The sequence below is a fragment of the Bos mutus genome, chromosome 8 (genome assembly GCF_027580195.1).
Source record: "Bos mutus isolate GX-2022 chromosome 8, NWIPB_WYAK_1.1, whole genome shotgun sequence".
Taxonomy (NCBI): domain Eukaryota; kingdom Metazoa; phylum Chordata; class Mammalia; order Artiodactyla; family Bovidae; genus Bos; species Bos mutus.
Window position 1 is genome coordinate 73,462,123 of NC_091624.1, and position 25,102 is coordinate 73,487,224.

Here is a 25,102-nt window from a genome sequence, read left to right on the forward strand (position 1 = left end):
ATAACTAAACTCCCCATATTTTTTAGATCACTTTCAGATCCTGCCACCTTCTCAAGCTTTTAATATTAACTATATCTTGATTCACTCTAAGTCAATGACAAACTAGATTGTAAACATTTTCATTTATCTTAGCGTATATTATAGCCATCACTGCTTTGATCATAAAACTATTGATGTCAATTACATATTAAATACACCAATAAAATTAGAGCCTTGGAATGAAAACAGAGATCTAAACAGCCACTTAGTATTTTATATATATACTAAATCACAAAGGAAAATTTTTTGGTAGGAAAAGTCATAAGGAATGAGAGAAAAGAGCTAAATACATGAGAGAAAGGAATGTTATTTCAGCATGTTTTAACTTAGCATTTAAAGTGATACTGAATACTGACATCCAAATGGCTTATTAATTCTATACTAAATGTGGAAACATACCCTTCTAGGATCATGAAGTCCTGCAGGTAGCATTGTGGCGATTTTTCTTCCTTTACATGGACACTTCAATGGATGACCTTTAAAGAATACTAAATGATAACCCTGAACACAAAGAACTGGGGAATTTGACTTTGCACTCTTTGGCCAAGATCCCAGAAATCCATGTGACTTACGAAACTGGAGGCAGAGGAAAAAGAATTTGACTTTTTGATTATATAAATCCATTAATTTAGTCACATTTCTAGTAAAAATGGGGTATTACTTTTTAAAAAGTAAACTAGACCTTAAATAATATAAGCTAACTAGATTCCTCATTCATTCAACAAATGCATATTGAATACCTACTGTGTGCCAATTGCTGGGGTGACAATGATGAAGACTAATGAGGTCTCTCTCTCTTTTTAAGGAAGACAGGCTGTAAATAATTGCGTACAAATAATTTTATTACAGCTTTGAAGGAGTTCCATGTACTTCTCACTCTATGACCTCAATCTGAGTGACTGCAATAACATGATGCTGGCTGGCATAAGGAGATAGAGTTATGTAATACATAATAAGAGCATATATAATGAAACATTAAGTCAAAGAGAACATCTGGGGAGACCGTGAAGTCTTAAACTTTCTAGGAACTGAAAGAAAACTACAGTACAGAAAGCAAGGAGGGTTAATTAAAATTAAGCTGGAGAGTGAAGCAGGCACAGACTGAAGATAGTAGGGAGGAGGGACTTTAAGGTTCACCATACCACACAGAGCTTTGATAGTCATATTAGGATTTTGATTTAGGAGTTAGAAAAGAATTAGTGGTTAATAAGTGAGAGCCTTCACTGGGAATAAAGTGAGTCATAAGTAACTAAGTAGTTTCTGGAAGTGATCTAGAGAATTCTTCTCAGACAAAAGATGAACTGTTTTAAAGATTTAAAAAGTTGAGTAGGTAAATCAATGCAGTGTATTCAAATATCACCCACTTCTCCCTGAAATCCAACCACTGTTTCTAAACTGACAAGGAAATGGGGAAGGTGACTAGAGTACAACATAGACATGATTAGCAAAGTTACTGCCTTAGAGTATGAATACAGGCTTTTGAAAGACTTTAACAACTTTCCAGGAATATTCTCACTGCCCTCTTCATTTTGATAACTAATAAATTTCAGTGTAGTTTCAAAAGAAGTCTTCAGGCCTACTCTTCCATACCATCTTCAACCTTGGACTATTAACTCCATGTGATGAGGTTTAATAATATCACTACAAATGGAATGTGGACAAGTATGCAATCATTATCCCAAATAAGATAATGGATACAAACATTGAGTAAGTATAAAATCTACCTTTTATTTAAGTAAAGGCAAATCTGAAATACCATAACGTTAAAACCCAAGAGTAAGCTGACCCATAAACACTGCTTTACCATGAAATTTAAGTAACTGCTCTGTAATGAAAAATCTGCAAAAAAGGAGGGAGTATTCATAAATAATTTGAAAAGGTGCTTGCATTCATCATTCTAAACTAAAAAAAATTCATGTTTTTAAATATCATTTTGGAAAATCACTATGAACCAACCCCTCAATGTAAAAATAAATGTATCGGGGGAAATTAGGTGAAGGGTACGTGAAACTTCTCATACTATCATTGCAACTTCTTCTGAATCCAAAATTATTTAAAAAGTTGAAAAAAAACATTTGGCTTAAGATTATTACTTACTTTGATCAATGTAGAATTTGGTGATGAATTAAGAAAAAAAAGTTAAAACAATGAAATCCAGAGTGAAATTTTAAAGCAGAAGTCATGTAAAGTTATGCAAAAAGGATTTAAAGCATTAGGTTCAAATACTGAATATACCATCCACTTGAAGAAGGAAATGACAACCCACTCAGTGTTTCTGCCTGGAGAATTCCATGGACAGAGGAGCCTGGAGGTCTTAAGTCCGTGGGGTCGCAAAGAGTCGGACATGATTGAAGCAACTTAGCACAGCACATACCATCCACTAGCTGAGTGACCTAGGACACACCATTTAAAATTTCAAGATTAACTGTGAAAGTCAAATGAGATATGTGGAAACAAAGTTTGTAAATTGTAAAGCCTTGTAAACATGCTGTTTGTGGTTAAAATTTCCTAGCTTAAAATTCCTTTTTGTAAATATCTGTCCTCATTTTATATCACGTTATCTTTCAACAGAACAAGAACGCACTTCAAAAATGGTATTCAAACAAGGAAATACAGCAACTCAGTTTATTACATGCAGATTCTTCTGCATTGATGCTAACAGTTCACTGGTCCAAAATTACTAAAATACTTAAAAAACTATACATTATGTAAACAAAACATAAATAAGACAGCATAGTTCTTTGTACATATAGTTTAGTACAGGTTGTTAAGGATTTAGGGATATGTACAATTTTACACAATGGACTGCATTTTCACAATGCATAAATATATATATATATATTTTTTACAGAAACAAAAATATTATTCCACTAAAGACACAGAATATTGTATCAGAGATACACGCTGCAACAGTCCAAATTCAAGAAGAAACATGTCGATGCAGGTGTGCAAAACCCTAGCTTATTCCAAACTAGTCAAACTTGACTGTTCAATTTATGTCATATAGACAGGTAAATCCTGTCTATTTTAAACAAATAACCTTTGAAAACATACTCACATCAATGAGTGAAACGGAACAGATTTTTTCCTCCCCAAGAAAATCAAAGCCTTGTTGCAAGCTAATGAAAAGATACATTAACACACACACAAACTATGTATAGTATGTTTTCAACAGTATAATAAACAGTTAAAATTTTTATGGGAGTCAAAACAATGCCCCATTATTTAAAAACTGGCTCGTTTAGTCTAAATTCAAGATGCAGCTGTGTCAGGCTTCTCTAAGCCAGATGACTGAAAAGCAGGGAAGACAGAGGCAGGATTTCGACTGGCAGATACAATTTGAGAGAGTGATGGAGAGACTGAAGAAACCTTAGATGCTGGAGTATTTATGGTATTCAAAATGGCTCCTTCTGGGCTGACCAGTAATTTTTTGACTGACGTGTCCAAATGAAATACTGAAGTGTTACTTGGCAGTGGAGGATTACTAGAACAAATGGCAGAAACCAAAGATGTCTTAGCCAAAAGAGTTGCTGGAGGAGACTTAATTACTGAAGTCAGTGACACTGTTGGTACAGGAGGTGGAACAGAAACTTTAGCAGTTGGGTTTATGATTTGTGGTGCTGCAGGTATTGTGGATAGAGAACTTGCATTCCCAAGAGAGTTTACAATTTTTGTAGAGCTTTTTAGACAATGTTTTACAGGTTGCCCACTTAAAGAATTATTTGATGCTAGTGTGATCTTCTGGGCCAGGTTATCTACTGGCGTAGGCTGAGCACCTTGGCCACTATTAACAACTAAGGGAGGTCCATATTTTGGATTAGTAGATATAAGAAGAACATGGCTGCCTGCTCCAAGACCTTGTGGTGGAACTATAAACCGGGCTCCATTAATCATGATCTGAGTACCAGGTGCCAAAGGTGTACTGGTGTTGATGACTATTTTTTGCTGAATACAAGGTTCACTGAACTGACTCCCTATTAGACTAGTTACATTTGATGGTGCTGTAGCAGTGTGAATGGCAGTGACACCTGGAGTAGAACTGTAACTAGGGGTCGCTTTTAAGAAAGCAGGGGACATTTGCTGGTTTGGCAGAGAAGCAAAATTGGAAATGTTAATTATTTTACCTGGATTTGGTGAAAGGGATGGCAATTCAGTTTGAGGTTTATTTGTGTTTATATTTGTTGGCACTGTAGTTGAAACCCCCGGTGACTGAAACTGGACCGAAGTCCGAGATTGTCTTTTAGAAAGAGATACAGAACGTGTAGTTCCTGGAACTGTTGCTGCTTGTGCAACTGTATTGATTATTTTAGGGGATATAGTCACAGGTGTAGGCAAGGCAACAGTAACAGGGATTTGCAAAGCTGATGTTAGACATTTCGGAGACACTGTTGGTTGTGTAGCTGAAATCAGAACAGATGATGCAAGATGTCCTGTTTTCACAGTTGATATAGCCACAGTGTTTCCGAGATTTGATGTGCAAAGTCTGTTTGACAAACTAGGCATAATTCTTGAAGAGGTATCATTTCCACTGACTAAAACAGGAGGTCGTGTCCCAACTGAGGCAGAGGTTGAGGTCACTGAAACAGAACCCAAAGATACATTTGCTCCTGTTCCTGAAAACATGTTTACTGTTCTTGAAGCAGAAACCACTGATTCATTAACAGGAGTAATATTTTGACTCATAATATTTGAGCTTACTGGAATTGAACTGCCATTTGTTGACAATGGTAAAACATAGCCCTTGCTACTTTTCTCTTCTCCTTTTGAGGTTACATTTTGCAATATGTTAATTGACGGTAGAGCTGGCACACTGCCTGAAGTATTAACAATTGCTTGGCCTATGTTTAGCCCAATTTTCACATCTTTTATCTGAGACACAGTTGGCGATGAATTTATTTTTATTGGTGTTCCCACTGTAGATGGAATTAGTACTATCTGGGGCTGTTCTGGAGGCTTAACATATGTTTTACTCAATGGAGAAGGAAGAGCTTGTTTTAATGGTTCTGCTACAATAGTTGGGGTTGAAGTGCCACTGGGAATTGCAGCATTTATAAAAACTAATTTCTGGGCAGAAACACCTGGAGATGTTGGTGCAGGTGCCACATTAATCGAAGTTCCACTGCCAGAAGAAAGAACAGATGGAGCTGACACCAGCATAAGTTTCTGCACTGGAGTCCCACTGATAGTATCTCCATTTGCTGTTGCTTCTGATCTTGTAACAGGGTAACTTTTTGTGACATAATCTACTTGTTGATGTTTAGCTGGTGTACGAATAACATTTGAACTGGTTTGTCCACAATTTCCTGTTGATACGTTAATTACACTTACCGAACTATTTGCTGTTGATAATAGAGGGCTAGAAGAAACAGAGGACTTTAAGGGAGAGGAGGGCATGGGTGAAGTTTTATCTATCATATGGCCCAAATTACCACTGCAGGAAGGTTGGCTTAATGTAAATTTAAGATTTTTGCCTGTGGATGGATTAAAGCCAGCTGGAATGGAAACAGAAGTAAGTGCTTGGCCAAAAGATGGGAGACTAGATGTAGCAGTTGTTCCAGCTACTGACGAAAAAGCAGATGATGATGAAGCTGTTGATTTTGGTACCAGAAATGCCTGAAGCTGAGGAGCAATAGTGAAAACTGAACTCGAGGATAAACTGTTGGGTGAATTCTGATCTGGACTGGTCTGTACTTTTACAACTCCAGTGTTTCCACCTCGTGTCCTAACAAGAATTGACTGTGAATCTCTTATACACACAGTTTTCAGTTCTTGCTTTGCTTCAGAAGAATCAGCAGTCTGTTGTGCAAAACAGTTGAGGGAACTACTGGAATTTGTAGATCCATTTAGTGTTGTTGCTGATAACTGAGGCTGAACTGTTGAGGAAATGGTGGGTGAAGCAATGGGCTGTGGGAACGCGGCGGCTGAAACTGTGTTCTTGACTTTTCCTGCCTCACTCTGGCTAGTCTTAACTGGTGGTGCTAACAAATTACTTATGGAGGTTACAGATGTCAAAGACTGTGGTCGAGCACTACTCACATTTGACAAAGGGGTAACTGTCTTGTTGAAAGCTGTATTAGGTAGTTGGGTAGAAACAGTTCCTGTTGGGTTGACAAGAACTGATGGTAAAGAAGAGTTTACATTTGCTGTCTGTGGGAAAGATGAACCATGTTGTTCTGTACCTTTTTGTTGAAGTGGTGGTATTTCTTTTGCAACTGCTTTCCCTTCCTTGTGCTGAATCACAAAATTCTTAGGCAGAATGAGAACCTGTTGCATAATTTTTTCTCCTGATTTAGGATCTAGCATAGGTTGCATCTGAATCTTTACAGAGCTGTTATGAAGATCTAAGGGCAACCACTGACCACAGGGCATTTTGTATACCATCTGTAAAGGACCTTTTGTACTGGTGTGGCAGGTCAATGCTGGCTTTATGGGGCTTGCTTCTGGAGGAGATATAACTGGCTTTTCCACAGCAGGGGCACTTCTACCTGTGGAAGGGGGCAGTTGATTTGTTAAGGTCACTTTGTTCCCAATATTCTTTGCAAGCAAGGCCTGAATAGGTTTGGTCCCTTTCTGGAGAGTAGACACTGGTGTTGAATCCAATGAGGCAAACGACTCTGGACACAGTGGCTCTGTATGCTTTGATTCATTCAAACAGTCCATCTGTACATCACCTTCTGCATTCTCAACCACTGTCTCATTTGTGCTTAACTTTGCTTTCTTCCTTGGGGAAAGCTCTTTTGTGCTATCATCCAGGTAACTAATTTGCTTGGACTGTCGTTTAAGTGTTTTAGGCAGTGTCTTCAGTACATCTTTAGAAGGCAATTCCTTTTTCAACAACTTACTTCTGGCCATAGGAAAATCTATTTCTGACAATTTCATATCATCTGAAAATGATAAAAACAACATTTTGTTTATATAAAAAACTGAATAGCAATGATAAGATCAATTATAAACAAAGAAAGTCAATCTTTGATCCAGCGATTTATTAAAAAAACTGTAGTGCGATTCAAGTCTCAGTACCACTGATGGAAATTAAGGTAAGGAGACCATTGACATGGTTATCCTCATACTGTAACCATTCCCAAGAACAACATATTATTAATGAGAAAATTATGTTTGGTCAGATTCTGCTGCCAATACAAGTGTAAAAGGACTTTACAACTTGAGATACTCAAGCCAGCAATTAGGGCTCAGAATTTACAGTAGACTAGTACTCTACTAGTCTACTTTTCTCCTTCTAGACAGAGAAATCTTCATATCAAAGAGAGACGTTTCTCCCTATTTTCTTTTTTTTAGAGAGAGACTGTAAAGAATAAAAAACATTCAGTTTTTTTCTGCTGTTCAATTATTCCTACAGTAAAAAATTTATGTTCATATCTGGTCAAATTGGGCTGATGAGAAGTTACACCTTTTCAATTCACCAAAGACATGAAATGTAATAGGTTAATACATTTCTAAGCACAAATTTTCATACCTATCAGATAACTAAGGAAAGTTATTTAACTGGATTTACAGAATAATATAATCTGACAAATTGAAAGGAATTAAAGATAATCTTATCCAGCCTCCTTATAAGAATGAGGTGTCCACTCTAGTCACATTAGGTCATCAACATAAAAAATAAAAACAAAAAACACTTCACAATTATTAGGGACTTGCCAAGTTTCATTTAAGCAACATCACATATAGTGTTTCAAAAATAACAACAATAAAAAGAAGAGGATACACCTATTTCAAAGGGATTGTATATTAATGATGTGTGGTCTGTACTGAGCAATAACTTGCCTATAGTTTGGAGTCAGGTACTGGTTCTAGAAACTCCTAGAACAGTAATAATGACTCCAAAGAACCTTTAATAAGACATTAGCACAGCTTCAAACATAATAGATTTCCCCAATCAATAAACCTCATTAACCAGACTATCTTCTATCTCCACAAAAGATACTAAAATTTCTCTTTGTGCTTGTAGTGTTGATTTAAAGAAAGTTTGAATGCCCACCTAAATCAAAATGATCCTTCTCCAGGATATCTAGAGGTTCTGTGGTGTCTACAGACTTGCTACTGATTTCTACTTTAGGGGTTTCTCTTCCAGGATCTCCTTCACCTTCTTCACTAGTCCACAGTTCTCTAGCAAATTTATCATGATCAGGCTGTCTTCTAAAATCATCGTAGTCTTTCTTTAGGCGACTCCTGAAATAAAATATTCAGCATAAAAATACGTATGTGTTAATCTCTTGGAAGCTACAGTAACTCAATATTTCAAACTATTTATTTCAGTATTTTCAATTAAGTCACTAAACCTATATTTTAATCAAGTGTGTGTAAGATGCCAATGATGATTGTTCAAGAAGACACAACACAAGGTGTAGGCATAGGAAACTTAAAGATTGTATCTGTAAAGTATTTGCACATACCACCCACTGTCATTTTAAAGGCTATTGGGAGACCTATTAAATGTGAAAATGTGAAAAAGATTAACTTTTTTCTCTAGCTACACTGACAGAAATAGACTTGAGATAGTCTTAAAATTGATTATAATACTGTTTAAAAGGTCACTTAAAAGCGTTAATCAAAAAATTCTAAGAAACAATATTTATTATTTTTGACTCCTACAAAGAGTAACAAACAAAAATAATCCTTCATTTAATACCGAAAGCAATCCTATCTAAACCTTGGGTCTCACTAGAATTTTTTTTTTAAATTAAGTATAGGAAAACAAAGCTGGAAAGTGATCCTTTTCACATAAAAACAGTACTTATGTTTCTATGAAACTACAAGAAATAGAAACATTTCCAAGTGATTGCATGGTATTTTAAAAATCCTTTATTATTCATTTGCTTTCAGTTGAGTTTCTCTATTCTATTTTAATCTTTGTTTATTTTGTTTGTTTAAAAAAATCTGAACATACATTCTCCAATTTACTTTTGCTACAAATCCCTATCTGTGCATACCGGAGTTTAAATCTCACCTCTGTCACTAAGCAGTTGTAAGACTTCAGACAAGTTCCTTAAACTTTCTAAGCATCAGTTTACTTATGTGTACAAAGATACTTATCTCATAGTTATGTGTGGCACATATATATTTAACAAATGTTAGTTAGTAATTACTCTCAATGTATTTACGTTTCAATGATTGCTTAAGGGTTTTACAGAGCAGATGAGAGCTATAAGATAATAGACTGGATTATCAAAGGATAACTAAATTTAATTTCCTTTTGGCATCTGGTCCCATCACTTCATGGGAAATAGGTAAACAGTGGAAACAGTGTCAGACTTTATTTTTTGGGCTCCAAAATCACTGCAGATGGTGACTGCAGCCATGAAATTAAAAGACGCTTACTCCTTGGAAGGAAAGTTATAACCAACCTAGACAGCATATTCAAAAGCAGAGACATTACTTTGCCAACAAAGGTCCGTCTAGTGAAGGCTATCGTTTTTCCTGTGGTCATGTATGGATGTGAGAGTTGGACTGTGAAGAAAGCTGATTGCCGAAGAATTGATGCTTTTGAACTGTGGTGTTGGAGAAGACTCTTGAGAGTCCCTTGGACTGCAAGGAGATCCAACCAGTCCATTCTGAAGGAGCTCAGCCCTAGGATTTCTTTGGAGGGAATGATGCTGAAGCTGAAACTCCAGTACTTTGGCCACCTCATGTGAAGAGCTGACTCACTGGAAAAGACTGCTGCTGGGAGGGATTGGGGGCAGGAGGAGAAGGGGACGACAGAGGATGAGATGGCTGGATGGCATCACTGACTCAATGGACGTGAGTCCGAGTGAACTCCGGGAGTTGCTGATGCACAGGGAGGCCTGGTGTGCTGCGATTCATGCGACTGAACTGAACTGAAAGGGGGGTAGTATAAAGTTTCTCCCTTCTTAGTCTTCTTCTCACCTTGGCTAAAGACTTTGCTCTTTATTTCACAGAAAATGGAAGAAGCAATCAGACAAGAACTTTCATATGCTCACACCTTGTCTGCAACTTAAGACCTTCATCTGTACTCATATTCTCCATCTAACCCCCTCATATTCTCTAAGCTGACCCCTCCAACTTATGCATCCTCCCTCAACTAGTCAAGAATCTCCAAAGTACCTTCCATTGTCTGATCCATTTCTGCCTCTCTATTTGATCATTTCCGCCAGTATACAAACATGTTATTTCTCCCAGGAAGAAAAACAAACAAGGACAAAAACAAAACTAAAGCACTCTCTTGACTCCAACTTGTCCTTCCAGGTACTGCCCTACTTCTCTGCTCTACTTTTATAGAAAAACTCCAATTCCTCACCCCTCATTCTCTTCAAAAGACTAAGACTTTTACCCTCATTTTCCTCAGTTCATCATGAGCAGTTTCCTTTTTGAGACTTTTTTTTAAACCTGTTTCTAAAACATCACTATTTCTCTTGGTTATGCTCCATCTTGCTAAATATTCCTCCTCAGTATCTTCTGCTGAGTCCTACCATCTCCACCACATCTAAATGCTGGAATGCCCCAGGGTTCAGTCTCTTAACTGTGCTCATATACTAGGTGATTTCTATTATCTCATAGCGTAAGTATAATCTATATTCTGACAACCCCCAAATTTATATCTTTACTCTGGCTTACTCCCTTGAATTGCAACTCATATACTAAACTGCTTATTCAGTATCTCCAATTAGATGGCTGAAAGGGATATCAAACTTAACATGTTGAAATCCTAACTCCTCAATCCATCCCCTCCCCAAAATTCTGTTTCCTCTATCTCAACTATTGGCAATTTCATTATTCTAGCTGTTTAGATAAAAATATTGGCACCACCTTTTTCTCATTTTTTTTTCTGACACTCCATATGCAAGTCTTAAGGAAATTCTACCAATCTTACTTTCAAGATATATCCAGAATTCAACCACTCTTTGCTGTTTGCATTGCTACTACTGTCGTCCAAGCCACTATCATTTTTCACCTGGACTACTGCTAAGCGTAACTGATTTCCTGCCTGTATCTTTGTGCCACTCTAATCTCAACCAAGTAGGCAGAAGGGAGTACTTTAAAAAAAGTCAGATCATGTAATTCCTGTTTAAAACCCTTCAAAGGCTTCTTGTCTCAGAGTAAAAGCCAAACTCCTTAAATTCCTATATGGTCTGGCTGTGTTGGTGTTCAGTCATTATTTCCGACTCTTTGCTACCCATGGACTGTAGCATGCCAGGCTCCTCTGTCCTCCACTATCTCCCAGAGTTTGCTCAAATTCATGTCCACTGAGTTGGTGATGCTATTTAACCATCTCATCCTCTGATGCCCTGCTTTTGCTCAAGGTGCAATACTTTGGCCACCTGATGTGAAGAGCTGACTCACTGGAAAAGATATGATCTGGCTACCTTTATCTGTATTTCTCTGACTCTCAACTCTTACCACTTTCCTTCTCATTCACTCAGCTCTCCTTATGCTCACCCCTTTGCATTTCCTACAAATGTCAAACATGCTTTCAACCTTAGAGTTTCTGCATCTTAGATATCCACATGGTTCTCTTCCCTATTTCCTTAAGGTCTCTTCAAATACCAACTCATCAAGGAAACTTTACCCAACATCTTGTAAAAAAGCAATCATTATCCCATCTAAACCAAGCATTTCTTTCTTTTTTAAAAAGTATTTATTTATTTTTGGCTGTGTTGGGATTTTGTTGCCACACTTGGGCTTTCTCTAGTTGCGGTGAGTGGGGGCTTCTCTCTACTTGTGATGCACGGGCTTCTCATTGCAGTGGCTTCTCTTGTTGAGAAGCATGGGCTCTAGGGTGTGCAGGCTTCAGTACTTGCAACACATGGGCCCTAGAATGTGGTGGCTTCAACAGTTGTGGCCCATGGGCTTCATTGCTCCAAAGCAACTGAAATCTTCCTGGACCAGGGATCAAACCTGTGTCCCCTACATTGACAGACGGATTTTTAACCACTGGACCACCAGGGAAGTCCAAAGCAAGCATTTCCTTTTTTTTTTTTTCCCTGTATAGCACAGTGAACTATATTCAATATCCTGTGATAAACCATTATGAAAAAGATGAAAAAGAATACAGTATATAGATGAGTCACTTTGCTGTGTAGCAGAAATCAACACAACATTGTAAATCAACTATACATGAATAAAATACATGTAAAACATTTTAATTATAGGATAATTGCTTTACAATATTGTGTTGGCCTCTGCCTTACATTAACATGAATCAGCCATAGGTATACGTAAGTTCCTTCCCTCGTGAACGTCCCTCCCTCTAGTTGTCACCTCATCCCACCCCTCTAGTTGTCACAGAGCACCTGATTTGAGTTCCCCACGTCATGCAGCAACTTTCCACTGCCTATCTATTTTACATATTGTAATTTATATGCAAAATAAGTATATCTTATTCCCTTTAACCAGCTTCATTTTTCTTCACAGCACTTATCGTATCTGGCATTTGAGTTTGTCTGAATAGACATAACTAGTAAGGAGATTCAATCAATAACAACAACAAAATCTCTAGACATTTCTCCAAAGACACATAAATTGCCAATAAGCACTTAACAAATGTACTTAATTTCACTAATTATTAGGGAAGTGGAAATCCAAACTACAGTGATATACCACATTATACTCATTAGGATGGCTATTAAAAAAACAGAAAATAACAAATGCTGGTGAGGATGTGGAGAAACTGGAATTCTTGTACATTTATGATGGGAATGTAGAATTGTACAGACAGTATAGAAAACAATATGATAGTTCCACAAAAAATCAGGTTTATGAGGTCTATCTTCTTTGTGAAATGCACCTTCTATCATTTAAAATATTCATCTTTGTTTCATTTAGAAAGAAATTAAAAGTAGAATTACCATAGTCCACTTCTAGGTATACATCCCCAACACTTGAAAGCATGGTCTTAGATATTTGTACACCCATGTTCACAGCAGCATTATTCATAATAACTAAAACATGAAAAGCCTCCCAAATGCCCATTACAGATGAATGAATAAGTAAAATGTGGTATATGCATAAAATGCAATATTTAGTTCAGTTGTTCAGTCATGTCCAACTATTTGCGACCCCATGGACTGCAGCTTGCCAGGCATCCCTGTCCATTACCAACTCCTGGAGTTTACTCAAACTCATGTCCATTGAGTCGGTGATGCCATCCAACCATCTCATCCTCTTTTGTCCCCTTCTCCTCCCGCCTTCAATCTTTCCCAGCATCAGGGTCTTTTCAAATGAGTCTTTTTTTTTTTTTTTTTAATTCAGTCTTTAAAAGGAAGTAAACTCTACAACATAGATGAACCTTGAAAACACTATGCTAAGTGAAATAAAGACAGTCGCGAAAAGACAAATATTTTATATTATATGATGTACTTAGAGTGATGCTTTCTAAGGCCCACTTGACTTCACATTCCAGGATGTCTGGCTCTAGGTCAGTGATCACACCACCGTGATTATCTTGGTTGTGAAGATCTTTTTTCTACAGTTCTTCTGTGTATTCTTGCCATCTCTTCTTAATATCTTCTGCTTCTGTTAGGTCCATACCATTTCTGTCCTTTATCGAGCCCATCTTTGCATGAAATGTTCCCTTGGTATCTCTAATTTTCTTGACGAGATCTCTAGTCTTTCCCATTCTGTTGTTTTCCTCTATTTCTTTGCATTGATTGCTGAGGAAGGCTTTCTTGCCTCTTCTTGCTATTCTTTGGAACTCTGCATTCAGATGTTTATATCTTTCCTTTTCTCCTTTGCTTTTCACTTCTCTTCTTTCATAGCTATTTGTAAGGCCTCCCCAGACAGCCATTTTGCTTTTTTGTATTTCTTTTCCACAGGGATGGTCTTGATCCCTGTCTCCTGTACAATGTCATGAACCTCCGTCCATAGTTCATCAGATCTAGTCCCTTAAATCTATTTCTCACTTCCACTGTATAATCATAAGGGATTTGATTTAGGTCATACCTGCAGATGACACCACCCTTATGGCAGAAAGTGAAGAGGAATTAAAAAGCCTCTTGATGAGAGTGAAAGAGGAGAGTGAAGTTTAAATTGACTTAAAGCTCAACATTCAGAAAACGAAGATCATGGCATCTGGTCCCATCACTTCATGGAAAATAGATGGGGAAACAGTGGAAACAGTGTCAGACTTTATTTTTCTGGGCTCCAAAATCACTGCAAATGGTGATTACAGCCATGAAAGTAAAAGATGCTTACTCCTTGGAAGGAAAGTTATGACCAACCTAGATAGCATATTCAAAAGCAGAGACATTACTTTGCCAACAAAGGTCCATCTAGTCAAGGCTATGGTTTTTCCAGTGGTCATGTATGGATGTGAGAATTGGACTGTGAAGAAGGCTGAGCGCCAAAGAATTGATGCTTTTGAAGTGTGGTGTTGGAGAAGACTCTTGAGAGTCCCTTGGACTGCAAGGAGATCCAACCAGTCCATTCTGAAGGAGATCAGCCCTGGGATTTCTTTGGAAGGAATGATGCTAAAGCTGAAACTCCAGTACTTTGGCCACCTCATGTGAAGAGTTGACTCATTGGAAAAGACTCTGATGCTGGGAGGGGTTGGGGGTACGAAGAGAAGGGGACGACAAAAGATGAGGTGATTGGATGGCATCACCGACTCGATGGACGTGAGTTTGAGTGTACTCTGGGAGTTGGTGATGGACAGGGAAGCCTGGCGTGCTGCAATTCATGCGGTCGCAAAGAGTCGGACACGACTGAGTGACTGAACTGAACTTAGAGTAGTCAAAATTAAAGACACAGAAAGTACAATGGTGGTTGCTAGGGGATGGGGGAAGGAAGGTACAGAGTTTCAGTTTCACAAGATGAAGAGTTCTGGAGATGGATGGGCTAAGAGAAACACAACATTATGAATGTTAAAAAAACTGGTATTAAATATACCACTGAACCATACACTTAAAACTAGTTAAGACGGTGAATTTTATTTGTGCATTTTACCACAATGAAAAAAACTGGGGGGAAAAAAATATAAACCACACAGTAGGGGTTTTGTTTAATTAACATTACCTTGTCAGGACTTAGGAAGTGCCTTGCACACAGGCTCAAAGATATCTGAACTACAAATCAATGGGATACTACTAATTCCAGGACATCTTCCATAATCATAAAGTATGAGTGTTAAACTAAGTGAAACAGATAATAAAGCTTGATTTACCTGTTTCTTTGAAAAGCTTTCATTAACTTTGGTTCCCATGGCAGCAATTCGTTTAAAAGACGTATCAATGTACTATGCAATTCTTTTACAGCTTGCCTCCGATGATACCATTTGCCCTAAAAACACAATTTGAAAAGTAAATCCTTTAGATTTAATCTAAAAGTCAACATCAAGACTTATTTTCTGAGTAAAAAACAAAACAAAATGCCGATACCCATCAAATAAGTACGTATCTCTTCTTCAGAAGGTTGCAGAAAGGAGAAAAATATCCTATAATAAATCTTCTTTGATATACTTTAAAGATTTTCAACTATACAGGAGAAATCTAAAACCCATTGAATCAAACCAGGACATAAAAAGTTTTCTAAAGCTTTTAATTGGGTCAATTATAAATATTCAATAAATCACAAAAATGCATGTAAAGATACAAACATTCATATAATTATGTAAATTATATGGCTCATTTCTGTAATATTTTTGTAATTTTTCCAAAAGGCTGGGGGGGAAAAAAAAGAGAAAAACCCAAATTGTTATCATGTCCAAAAGCAGTCCTCTTAACAAACTTCCTTAGGAAATTTTACAATTATTTTATTTACAAATGTTTTCAGCACAGAAAAGCAAACAAGTGGTCACCATTTCGATTATTTTTATGCTATACTAAGGGATAATAACTTGACACCCGCCCCCCCAACCCCACCATTTGCTAAGTATTATCCTAAGTATTTCATTCATACATGGAGAGAAAGAGACAGGGAGAGAGAGATTGAGTGAGCATGAGTGTGTACACGAAACAGCAGTTACAAAAACCTTCTAAGGTGTGTGCATTTTTAGTCTTACTTAACAAAAGACGAAACTAAGGGTCAGCGAGATTAAATGACTTGTTTAAAGGTTCTCTGACTTAAACCCAGATCTGCCTGTTGGTGTAGTCCAAGTTCTAGAACTAACTATATTACTACCTCTTAAAAACTGTATCACATAAATTCAGTCTGACACAGGTTATAAAAATCTCTAGTAAAGATATATTTCACCGTACCCATAAAATTATTTGCATACCATAGGAACAATAAGATTATAGAAGTTATATCTTTAGGTAAGCTACTGCTCCACATCTATCAACATCACCACCACTATCACTATTATCATTTACTGTTATATAACCATGTTGTAATTTTTATTTGGTAAACAGCTTTGAAATATAATTTACATACCACACAGTCCACTCATTTTACTTCGTTTATAACAAAAACATACAAGTAAATGTTACAGATCACATTCAACCTGCATGAAACTAGATTTCATCCCACACGAACTCTGAGTCACATTTGTATACAGGCAGAATATTAAGGCAGAAAAATAACCACTCCCTAGAGTAGAGCATAGGAGAAGGCAATGGCACCCCACTCCAGTACTCTTGCCTGGAAAATCCCATGGACAGAGGAGCCTGGTAGGCTGCAGTCCATGGGGTCGCTAGGATTTGGACATGACTGAACGACTTCACTTTCACTTTTTACTTTCATGTATTGGAGAAGGAAATGGCAACCTACTCCAGTGTTCTTGCTTGGAGAATCCCAGGGACGGGGAAGCCTGGTGGGCTGCTGTCTGTGGGGTCGCACAGAGTCGGACACAACCGAAGTGACTTAGCAGCTGCAGAGTAAAGGATATACTAATCTGTGTATAAAATTCCCAACTTTCTTTGTGTCTTCTTAGCAGCATAACAAATTATTATATGTGAAAAAATTTCAAGAAAAGTTAATTTTTACTTCATATACTAACCTGAACAGACATCTTGTCAAAAGCTTTCTAAAAGGACCCAACTAACAACAAGTTATACCTCAAGTTATTTTTCTCAAAGGAAAGCACTCATTGTAACCCATGAAAGTAAAACTACTAGACTATGAACAATAAAACTTAGTAAAAAAATACTTTTAACCTATGGAAAGCTATCTGAAGAAGATGAAAAGGCAGATGATAGTCACCCTAAATCCTTTTTGGAATGAGGTAAGATTTTGTTTCAATAAAAAATAGAAAATAGGTAGATGGAGAAGACTTTTCCCTTTAACAAGGCATATTAACAACATTCCTTTTTCTACATCTCAACTTTTATTTGGTTCAAAAATGAAATGGTGACTGTGGAAATAAACTTTTCCTAAGCTAAAGAGGGAAAGTCGCTCAGTCATGTCCAACTCTTTGCTACCCTATGGACTATACAGTCCATGGAATTATACAGGCCAGAATACTGGAGAGGGTAGCTGTTCCCTTCTCCAGGGATCTTCCAACCCAGGGATTGAACCCAGGTCTCCTGCACTGCAGGCAGACTCTTAACCAGCTGAGCCACCAGGAAGATGATGCTGTTAAAGTGCTGCACTCAATATGCCAGCACATTTGGAAAACTCAGCAGTGGCCACAGGACTGGAAAAGGTCAGTTTTCATTCCAATCCCAAAGAAAGGCAATGCCAAAGAATGTTCAAACTACTGCACAATTGCACTCATCTCACATGCTAGCAAAGTAATGCTCAAAATTCTCCAAGCCAGGCTTCAACACTACATGAACTGTGAACTTCCAGATGTTCAAGCTAGATTTAGAAAAGGCAGAGGAACCAGAGATCAAATTGCCAACATCCGTTGAATCACTGAAAAAGCAAGAGAGCTCCAGAAAAAGCAAGAGAGCTCCAGTTTTTTGGCACAAACTATGCCAAAGCCTTTGACTGTGTGGATCACAACAAATGGTGGAAAATTCTTCAAGAGATGGGAATACCAGACAACCTAACCTGACTCCTGATAAATCTGTATACAGGTCAAGAAGCAAGAGTTAGAATAGGACATGGAACAACAGACTGGTTCCAAATTGGGAAAGGAGTACCTTAAGGGTGTATATCTCACCCTGCTTATTTAACTTAAATGCAGAGTACATCATACAAAATGCCAGGCTGGATGAAGCACATGCTGGAATCAAGATTGCTGTGAGAAATATCAATAACCTTAGATACACAGAAAACACTCACCCTTATGGCAGAAAGCGAAGAGGAACTAAAGAGCCTCTTGATGAAAATGAAAGAGGAGAATGAAAAAGTTGGCTTAAAACTCAACATTCAGAAAACTAAGATCATAGCATTTGGTCCCATTACTTCATGGCAAACAGATGGGGAAACAGTGGAAACAGTGAGAGACTATTCTTTTGGGCTCCAAAATCACTGCAGATGGTGACTGCAGCTGTGAAATTAAAAGATGCTTGCTCCTTGGAAGAAAAGCTATGACCAACCTAGACAGCATTTTAAAAAGCAGAGACATTCCTTTGCTAACAAAGGTCTGTCTAGTCAAAGCTATGGTTTTTCCAGTAGTCATGTATGGATGTGAGAGTTGGTGTGAGAGTTGGACCATAAAGAAAGCTAAGTGCCGAAGAATTTATGCTTTTGAACTGTCATGCTGGAGAGGACTCTTGAGAGTCGCTTGGACTGCAAGGAGATCAAGTCAGTTAGTTCTAAAGGAAATCAGTCCTGAATATTCATTGGAAGGACTGATACTGAAGCTGAAACTCCAATACTTTGGCCACCTGATTCGAAGAATTGACTCAGTGGAAAAGACCCTGATGCTGGGAAAGATTGAAAGCAGGAGGAGAAGGGGATGGCAGAGGAGGAGATGGTTGGATGGCATCACCAACTTGATGGACATTAGTTTGAGAAAGCTACCCGAAGTGGTGATGGACACAGAGGCCTGTCGTCCTTAAGCCCATGGGGTCACAAAGAGTCAGACACGACTGAGCAACTGAACTAAACTGAACTGAAGCTAAGGAGAGCAGAAAGAGGAAAGATATAAGGAATGAAGCTGGGGAGAATATGCTCTTCCTGGTATAATTAAATGGAAAAGTGTTAAAAGACTAGGGGGTGCCAGCATGCTGAATTCCTTATTGTGCGTGCAAGCTAAGTCACATCAGTTGTGTCAGATTCTTTGCGACCCTATGAACTGTAGAGCCCACCAGGATCCTCTTGTCCGTGAGATTCTCTAGGCAAGAATACTGGAGTGGACAGCCATGCCTTCCCCCAGTTATTAACTGGAAGTTAATATGAAGAAGAATGACAGATTTGAGTTAACCTAGGCAGTATGGTTGCTGTATAAGTTAGCATAGTGGTGGTGGAGCAGGGAATACAGAACTAACAGAATTGCAGGACGTTTAGGACTAGGTAGTTGAGGCACATGAAGTGGAGACTGTGTAACTGGATACTATTTCAAGACATTTATCAGCTCTGTTTGCGTTTTGACTAAATTACAATATTAATTTTTATAGGAAAGAATTTGAAACATATTAGGAAGACTTTGCCTTTTGATTTTATTTTGGTTACTAAATTTTAATTAATCTAATGCCCAGAAAATATATGACTGAACTAACAGCACACAGGGAAGGGGTCATATAAATTCATCAGAGAACAGACTTCTAACTTTCGTATAACTCTGTTTCACCCACTGACCTGTTTGTAAATGTCTAAGGTCTTTTAATTTTATATATGTTTTTTTGGCCTTCTTCCCTTTCTTTAGTCTAAATATTTGCAACTTGGGGTAGTGATGGTGTGGCTCCTAATTTATATTTGAAAATGCCTATTTAATCACTCTGTATTTCAAAAAAAGTTTATTATTTCCATAACACAAATTACAGAAAGTAAAGGCTGATAAAATGTTTGACTAGAGAAGATACACATAAAGGATATAATGACCTCAACAAAAGGGCATCCCTATACCTGCCATGGGGTATGTGTGTTATCGATCAAAAGGTGGGACATGTTTAAAAAAAAAAATTCAGACTCACTACTCTGGGACTGGTGTTTGATGCAGTAGTATACTTTAATCATTTGACAGTAAAAGAGAAACTCACACTGCTTGTTTCATTTATTATCTTCTTTGGTCAATATAACCCAAATGGATTTAAAATAGTGTGTTCTTTTCTACCCAGTGCTGATCTCCAGAGTATCACAGTATACAATGAAACTAATGTAGAGAACTTATGAATTTTTAAATAAAGTTAGCCAAATGGTAATAATCTGACTTAACTTAGATCTAATATAAAATAAAAATCCATTTAAAATTAAATAAGTATTTCCTGAACTTTCAACCAGATTAACTGAAAGTTAGCAATAGCTTTTATGACTGACCAACTTTATATACACAGATAAAGGAAAAACTATCATGATTCTAGGATGAAATTTTTAAAGCTAAAGGGGAACTTGGCAGACATAATTTTACAGATGGAAAATGTTTAAGGTAAACAGAGAAGTACTTGTAGGTGGGAGAGACTTTAGAACTTTAGATCTCCTGAATGCTAAAATCCATTTTCTTTCCACTGCACAAAGCCACTTCTCATGGCTTACATACAGACAGTCCCTAAAGAACAGACTGTATTGTGTAATTCCTATATTTACATATTTCTGTGATGCAAATATTAAAATCTCTAAAACTTACATTAATTAAAATAATACTTAAAACTATGGTGATCTAAAGTTTAAAAGTGAATTAAAAAACAAGGAAAACAGCAAGCTCCCCATCTCCAAATACATGACAATATGGCTACAATGAAAATCAGAAAGGCTCTTACAATCTTCATCTGCACTGATCAATAGAGAATAAAAGATAAAGATGGTAGGTAGACAAAAATTTAGAGATGAGCTAACATCTATCCTACTCAAACTCTTCCAGAAAATTGCAGAGGAAGGTAAACTACCAAACTCATTCTATGAGGCCACCATCACCCTAATACCAAAGCCTGAAAAAGATGCCACGAAAAAAGAAAACTTCAGGTCAGTATCACTGATGAACATGGATGCAAACATCCTTAACAAAATTCTAGCAAACAGAATCCAACAACATATTAAAAAGATCAACATCATGACCAAGCGGGCTTTATCCCAGGGATGCAGCGTTCGTCAATATTCGCAAATCAATCAATGTGACACATCACATTAACAAATTGAAAGATAAAAACCATATGATTATCTCAATAGATACACAGAAAGCCTTTGACAAAATTCAACATCCATTTATGATAAAAACCCTCCAGAAGGCAGGCATAGAAGGAACATACCTCAACACACTGCTACTGCTAAGTCACTTCAGTCGTGTCCGACTCTGTGCGACCCCGTAGACGGCAGCCCACCAGGCTCCCCCGTCCCTGGGATTCTCCAGGCAAGAACACTGGAGTGGGTTGCCATTTCCTTCTCCAATGCATGAAAGTGAAAAGTGAAAGGGAAGTTGCTCAGTCATGTCCGACCCTCAGCGACCCCATGGACTGCAGCCTTCCAGGCTCCTCCATCCATGGGATTTTCCAGGCAAGAGTACTGGAGTGGGGTGCCATTGCCTTCTCTGACATAATAAAAGCTACATATCATAAATTCATCGCAAACATTATCCTCAAAGGTGAAAAATTGAAAGCATTTCCCCTAAAGTCAGGAACAAGACAAGGATGCCCAGTTTCACCACTACTATTCAACATAGTTTTGGAAGTTTTAGCCATAGCAATCAGAGAAGAAAAAGAAATGAATCGAAATTGGAAAAGAAGAAGTAAAACTCCTACTGTTTGCAGATGACATGATTCTCTACATAGAAAACCCTAAAGACTCCACCAGAAAATTACTAGAGCTAATCAATGAATATAGTAAAGTTGCAGGATATAAAATTAACACAGAAATCCCTTGCATTCCTATACACTAACAATGAGAAAACAGAAAGAGAAATTAAAGAAACAATTCCATTCACCATAGCAACATCTAAAAGAATAAAATACTTAGGAATAAATCTACTATCTAAAGAAACAAAAGACTTACATATAGAAAACTATAAAACACTGATGAAAGAAATCAAAGATGACACAAATAGATAAATATACCATGTTCATGGATCAGAAGAATCAACATAGTGAAAATGAGTATACTACCCAAAGAAATCTATAGATCCAATGTAATCCCTATCAAGCTACCAACGGTATTTTTCAGAGAACTAGAACAAATAATTTCACAATTTGTATGGACATACAAAAAACGTCAAATAGTCAAAACAATCTTGAGAAAGAAGAATGGAACTGGAGCAATCAGCCTGCCTGACTTCAGGCTATACTACAAAGCTACAGTCATCAGGACAGTATGGTACTGGCACAAAGACAGAAACATAGATCAATGGAACAAAATAGAAAGCCCAGAGATAAATCCACGCACCTATAGACACCTTATCTTTGACAAATGAGGCAAGTATATACAATGGAGAAAAGACACTCTTTTTAACAAGTGGTGCTGGGAAAACTGGTCAACCACTTGTAAAAGAATGAAACTAGAACACTTTTTAGAACTAACATCCAAAAAAGATGTCCTTTTCATTATAGGGGGCTGGAATGCAAAAGCAGGAAGTCAAGAGACACTTGGAGTAACAGGCAAATTTGGCCTTGGAGTACGGAATAAAGCAGGGCAAAGGCTAATAAGAGTTCTGCCAAGAGAATGCACTGGTCATAGCAAACGCCCTCTTCCAACAACACAAGAGAAGACTCTACACATGGATATCACCAGATGGTCAGTACTGAAATCAACTGATTATATTCTTTGCAGCCAAAGATGGAGAAGCTCTATACAGTCAGCAAAAACAAGACTGAGAGCTGACTGTGGCTCAGATCATTAACTCCTTATTGCCAGATTCAGACTGAAATTGAAGAAAGTGGAGAAAACCACTAGACCATTCAGGTATGACCTAAATCAAATCCCTTATGATTATACAGTGGAAGTGAGAAATAGATTTAAGACACTAGATCTGATAGACAGAGTGCCTGATGAACTATGGAATGAGGTTCGTGACATTGTACAGGAGACAGGAATCAAGACCATCCCCAAGAAAAAGAAATGCAAAAAAGCAAAATGGCTGTCTGGGGAGGCCTTACAAATAGCTGTGAAAAGAAGAGAAGCGAAAAGCAAAGGAGAAAAGGAAAGATATAAGCATCTGAATCCAGAGTTCCAAAGAACAGCAAGGAGAGATAAGAAAGCCTTCCTCAGGGATCAATGCAAAGAAATAGAGGAAAACAATAGAAAGGGAAAGACTAGAGATCTCTTCAAGAAAATTAGAGATATTAAGAGAACATTTCAGGCAAAGATGGGCTTGATAAAGGACAGAAATGGTATGGACCTAACAGACGCAGAAGATATTAAGAAGAGGTGGCAAGAATACACAGAAGAACTGTACAAAAAAGATCTTCGTGGCCCAGATAATCACAATGGTGTGATCACTCACCTAGAGCCAGACATCCTGAAATGTGCAGTCAAGTGGGCCTTAGAAAGCATCACTATTAACAAAGCTAGTGGAGGTGATGGAATTCCAGTTGAGCTATTCCAAATCCTGAAAGATGATGCTGTGAAAGTTCCGCACCCAATATGACAGCAAATTTGGAAAACTCAGCAGTGGCCACAGGACTGGAAAAGGTCAGTTTTCAATCCAACCCCAAAGAAAGGCAATGCCAAAGAATGCTCAAATTACTGCACAACTGCACTCATCTCATATGCTAGTACAGTAATGCTTAAAATTCTCCAACCTAGGCTTCAGCAATACGTGAACCGTGAACTTCCAGATGTTCAAGCTGGTTTTAGAAAAGGCAGAGGGACCAGAGATTAAATTGCCAACATCCGTTGAATCATCGAAAAAGCAAGACAGTTCCAGAAAAACATCTATTTCTGCTTTTTTGACTATGCCAAAGCCTTTGACTATGTGGATCACAATAAACTGTGGAAAATTCTGAAAGAGATGGGAATACCAGACCACCTGACCTGCCTCTTGAGAAACTTGTATGCAGGTCAAGAAGCAACAGTTAGAACTGGACATGGAACAACAGACTGGTTTCAAATAGGAAAAGGAATATGTCAAGGCTGTATATTGTCACCCTGCTTATTTAACTTATACGCAGAGTACATCATGAGAAACGCTGGGCTGGATGAAGCACAAGCTGGAATCAAGATTGCCAGGAGAAATATCAATAACCTCAGATATGCAGATAACACCACCCTTATGGCAGAGAGTAAAGAAGAACTAAAGAAGAAAGTGAAAAGAGGAGAGTGAAAAAGTTGGCTTAAAGCTCAACATTCGGAAAATGAAGATCATGGCATCCGGTTCCATCACTTCATGGCAAATAGATGGGGAAACAGTGGAAACAGTGTCAGACTTTATTTTTATGGGCGCCAAAATCACTGCAGATGGTGATTGCAGCCAGGAAATTAAAAGATGCTTACTCCTGGAAGGAAAGTTATGACCAACTTATACAGCATATTAAAAAGCAGAGACATTACTCTGTCAACAAAGGTCAGTCTAGTCTAGGCTATGGTTTTTCCAGTGGTCATGTATGGATGTGAGAGTTGGACTATAAAGAAAGCTGAGTGCCAAAGATTTGATACTTTTTGTGGTGTTGGAGAAGACTCTTGAGAGTCCCTTGGACTGCAAAGAGATCCAACCAATCCATCCTGGAGGAAATCCGTCCTGGGTGTTAACACATTGGTAGGACTGATGTTGAAGCTGAAACTCCAATACTTCTGAGCAACTGACCTGAACTGAACTGAGAACACTTTCTAACAGCATACACAAAAATAAACTCAAAATGGATTAAAGATCTAAATGTAAGACCAGAAACTATTTAAAACTCCTAGTGGAAAACAGGCAAAACACTCTCTGATGTAAATCATAGCAGGATCCTCTATGACCCGCCTCTCAGAGTAATGGAAATAAAAGCAAAAATAAACAAATGGGACCTAATTAAACTTACAAGCTTTTCCACAACGAAGGAAACTATAAGCAAGGTGAAAAGACAGCCTCAGAATGGGAGAAAATAATAGCTAATGAAGTACTGACAAAGAGTTAATCTCAAAAATACACAAGCAACTCTTGCAGCTCAATTCCAGAAAATTAAGCAACCCAATCAAAAAA

At 37.7% G+C, this 25,102-nt stretch overlaps 1 protein-coding gene across 4 annotated transcripts in view; it reads right to left on the reverse strand.

The window, feature by feature from the left end:
- Positions 1-2,650: 2,650 nt before the first annotated feature.
- BRD10 (bromodomain containing 10) overlaps positions 2,651-25,102 on the reverse strand; it is a 111,054-nt gene continuing 88,602 nt past the window's right edge. For all 4 annotated transcript variants that reach the window (XM_070375858.1, XM_005891355.3, XM_070375859.1 and 1 more), the window contains 3 exons: positions 15,176-15,291; positions 8,039-8,229; positions 2,651-6,923 (listed from right to left, as the gene is read on the reverse strand). In XM_070375858.1, coding sequence (XP_070231959.1) covers positions 3,292-6,923; positions 8,039-8,229; positions 15,176-15,291 — 3,939 coding nt within the window. In that variant the 3' untranslated portion in view covers positions 2,651-3,291. The remainder of the gene's footprint in view (positions 6,924-8,038; positions 8,230-15,175; positions 15,292-25,102) is intronic.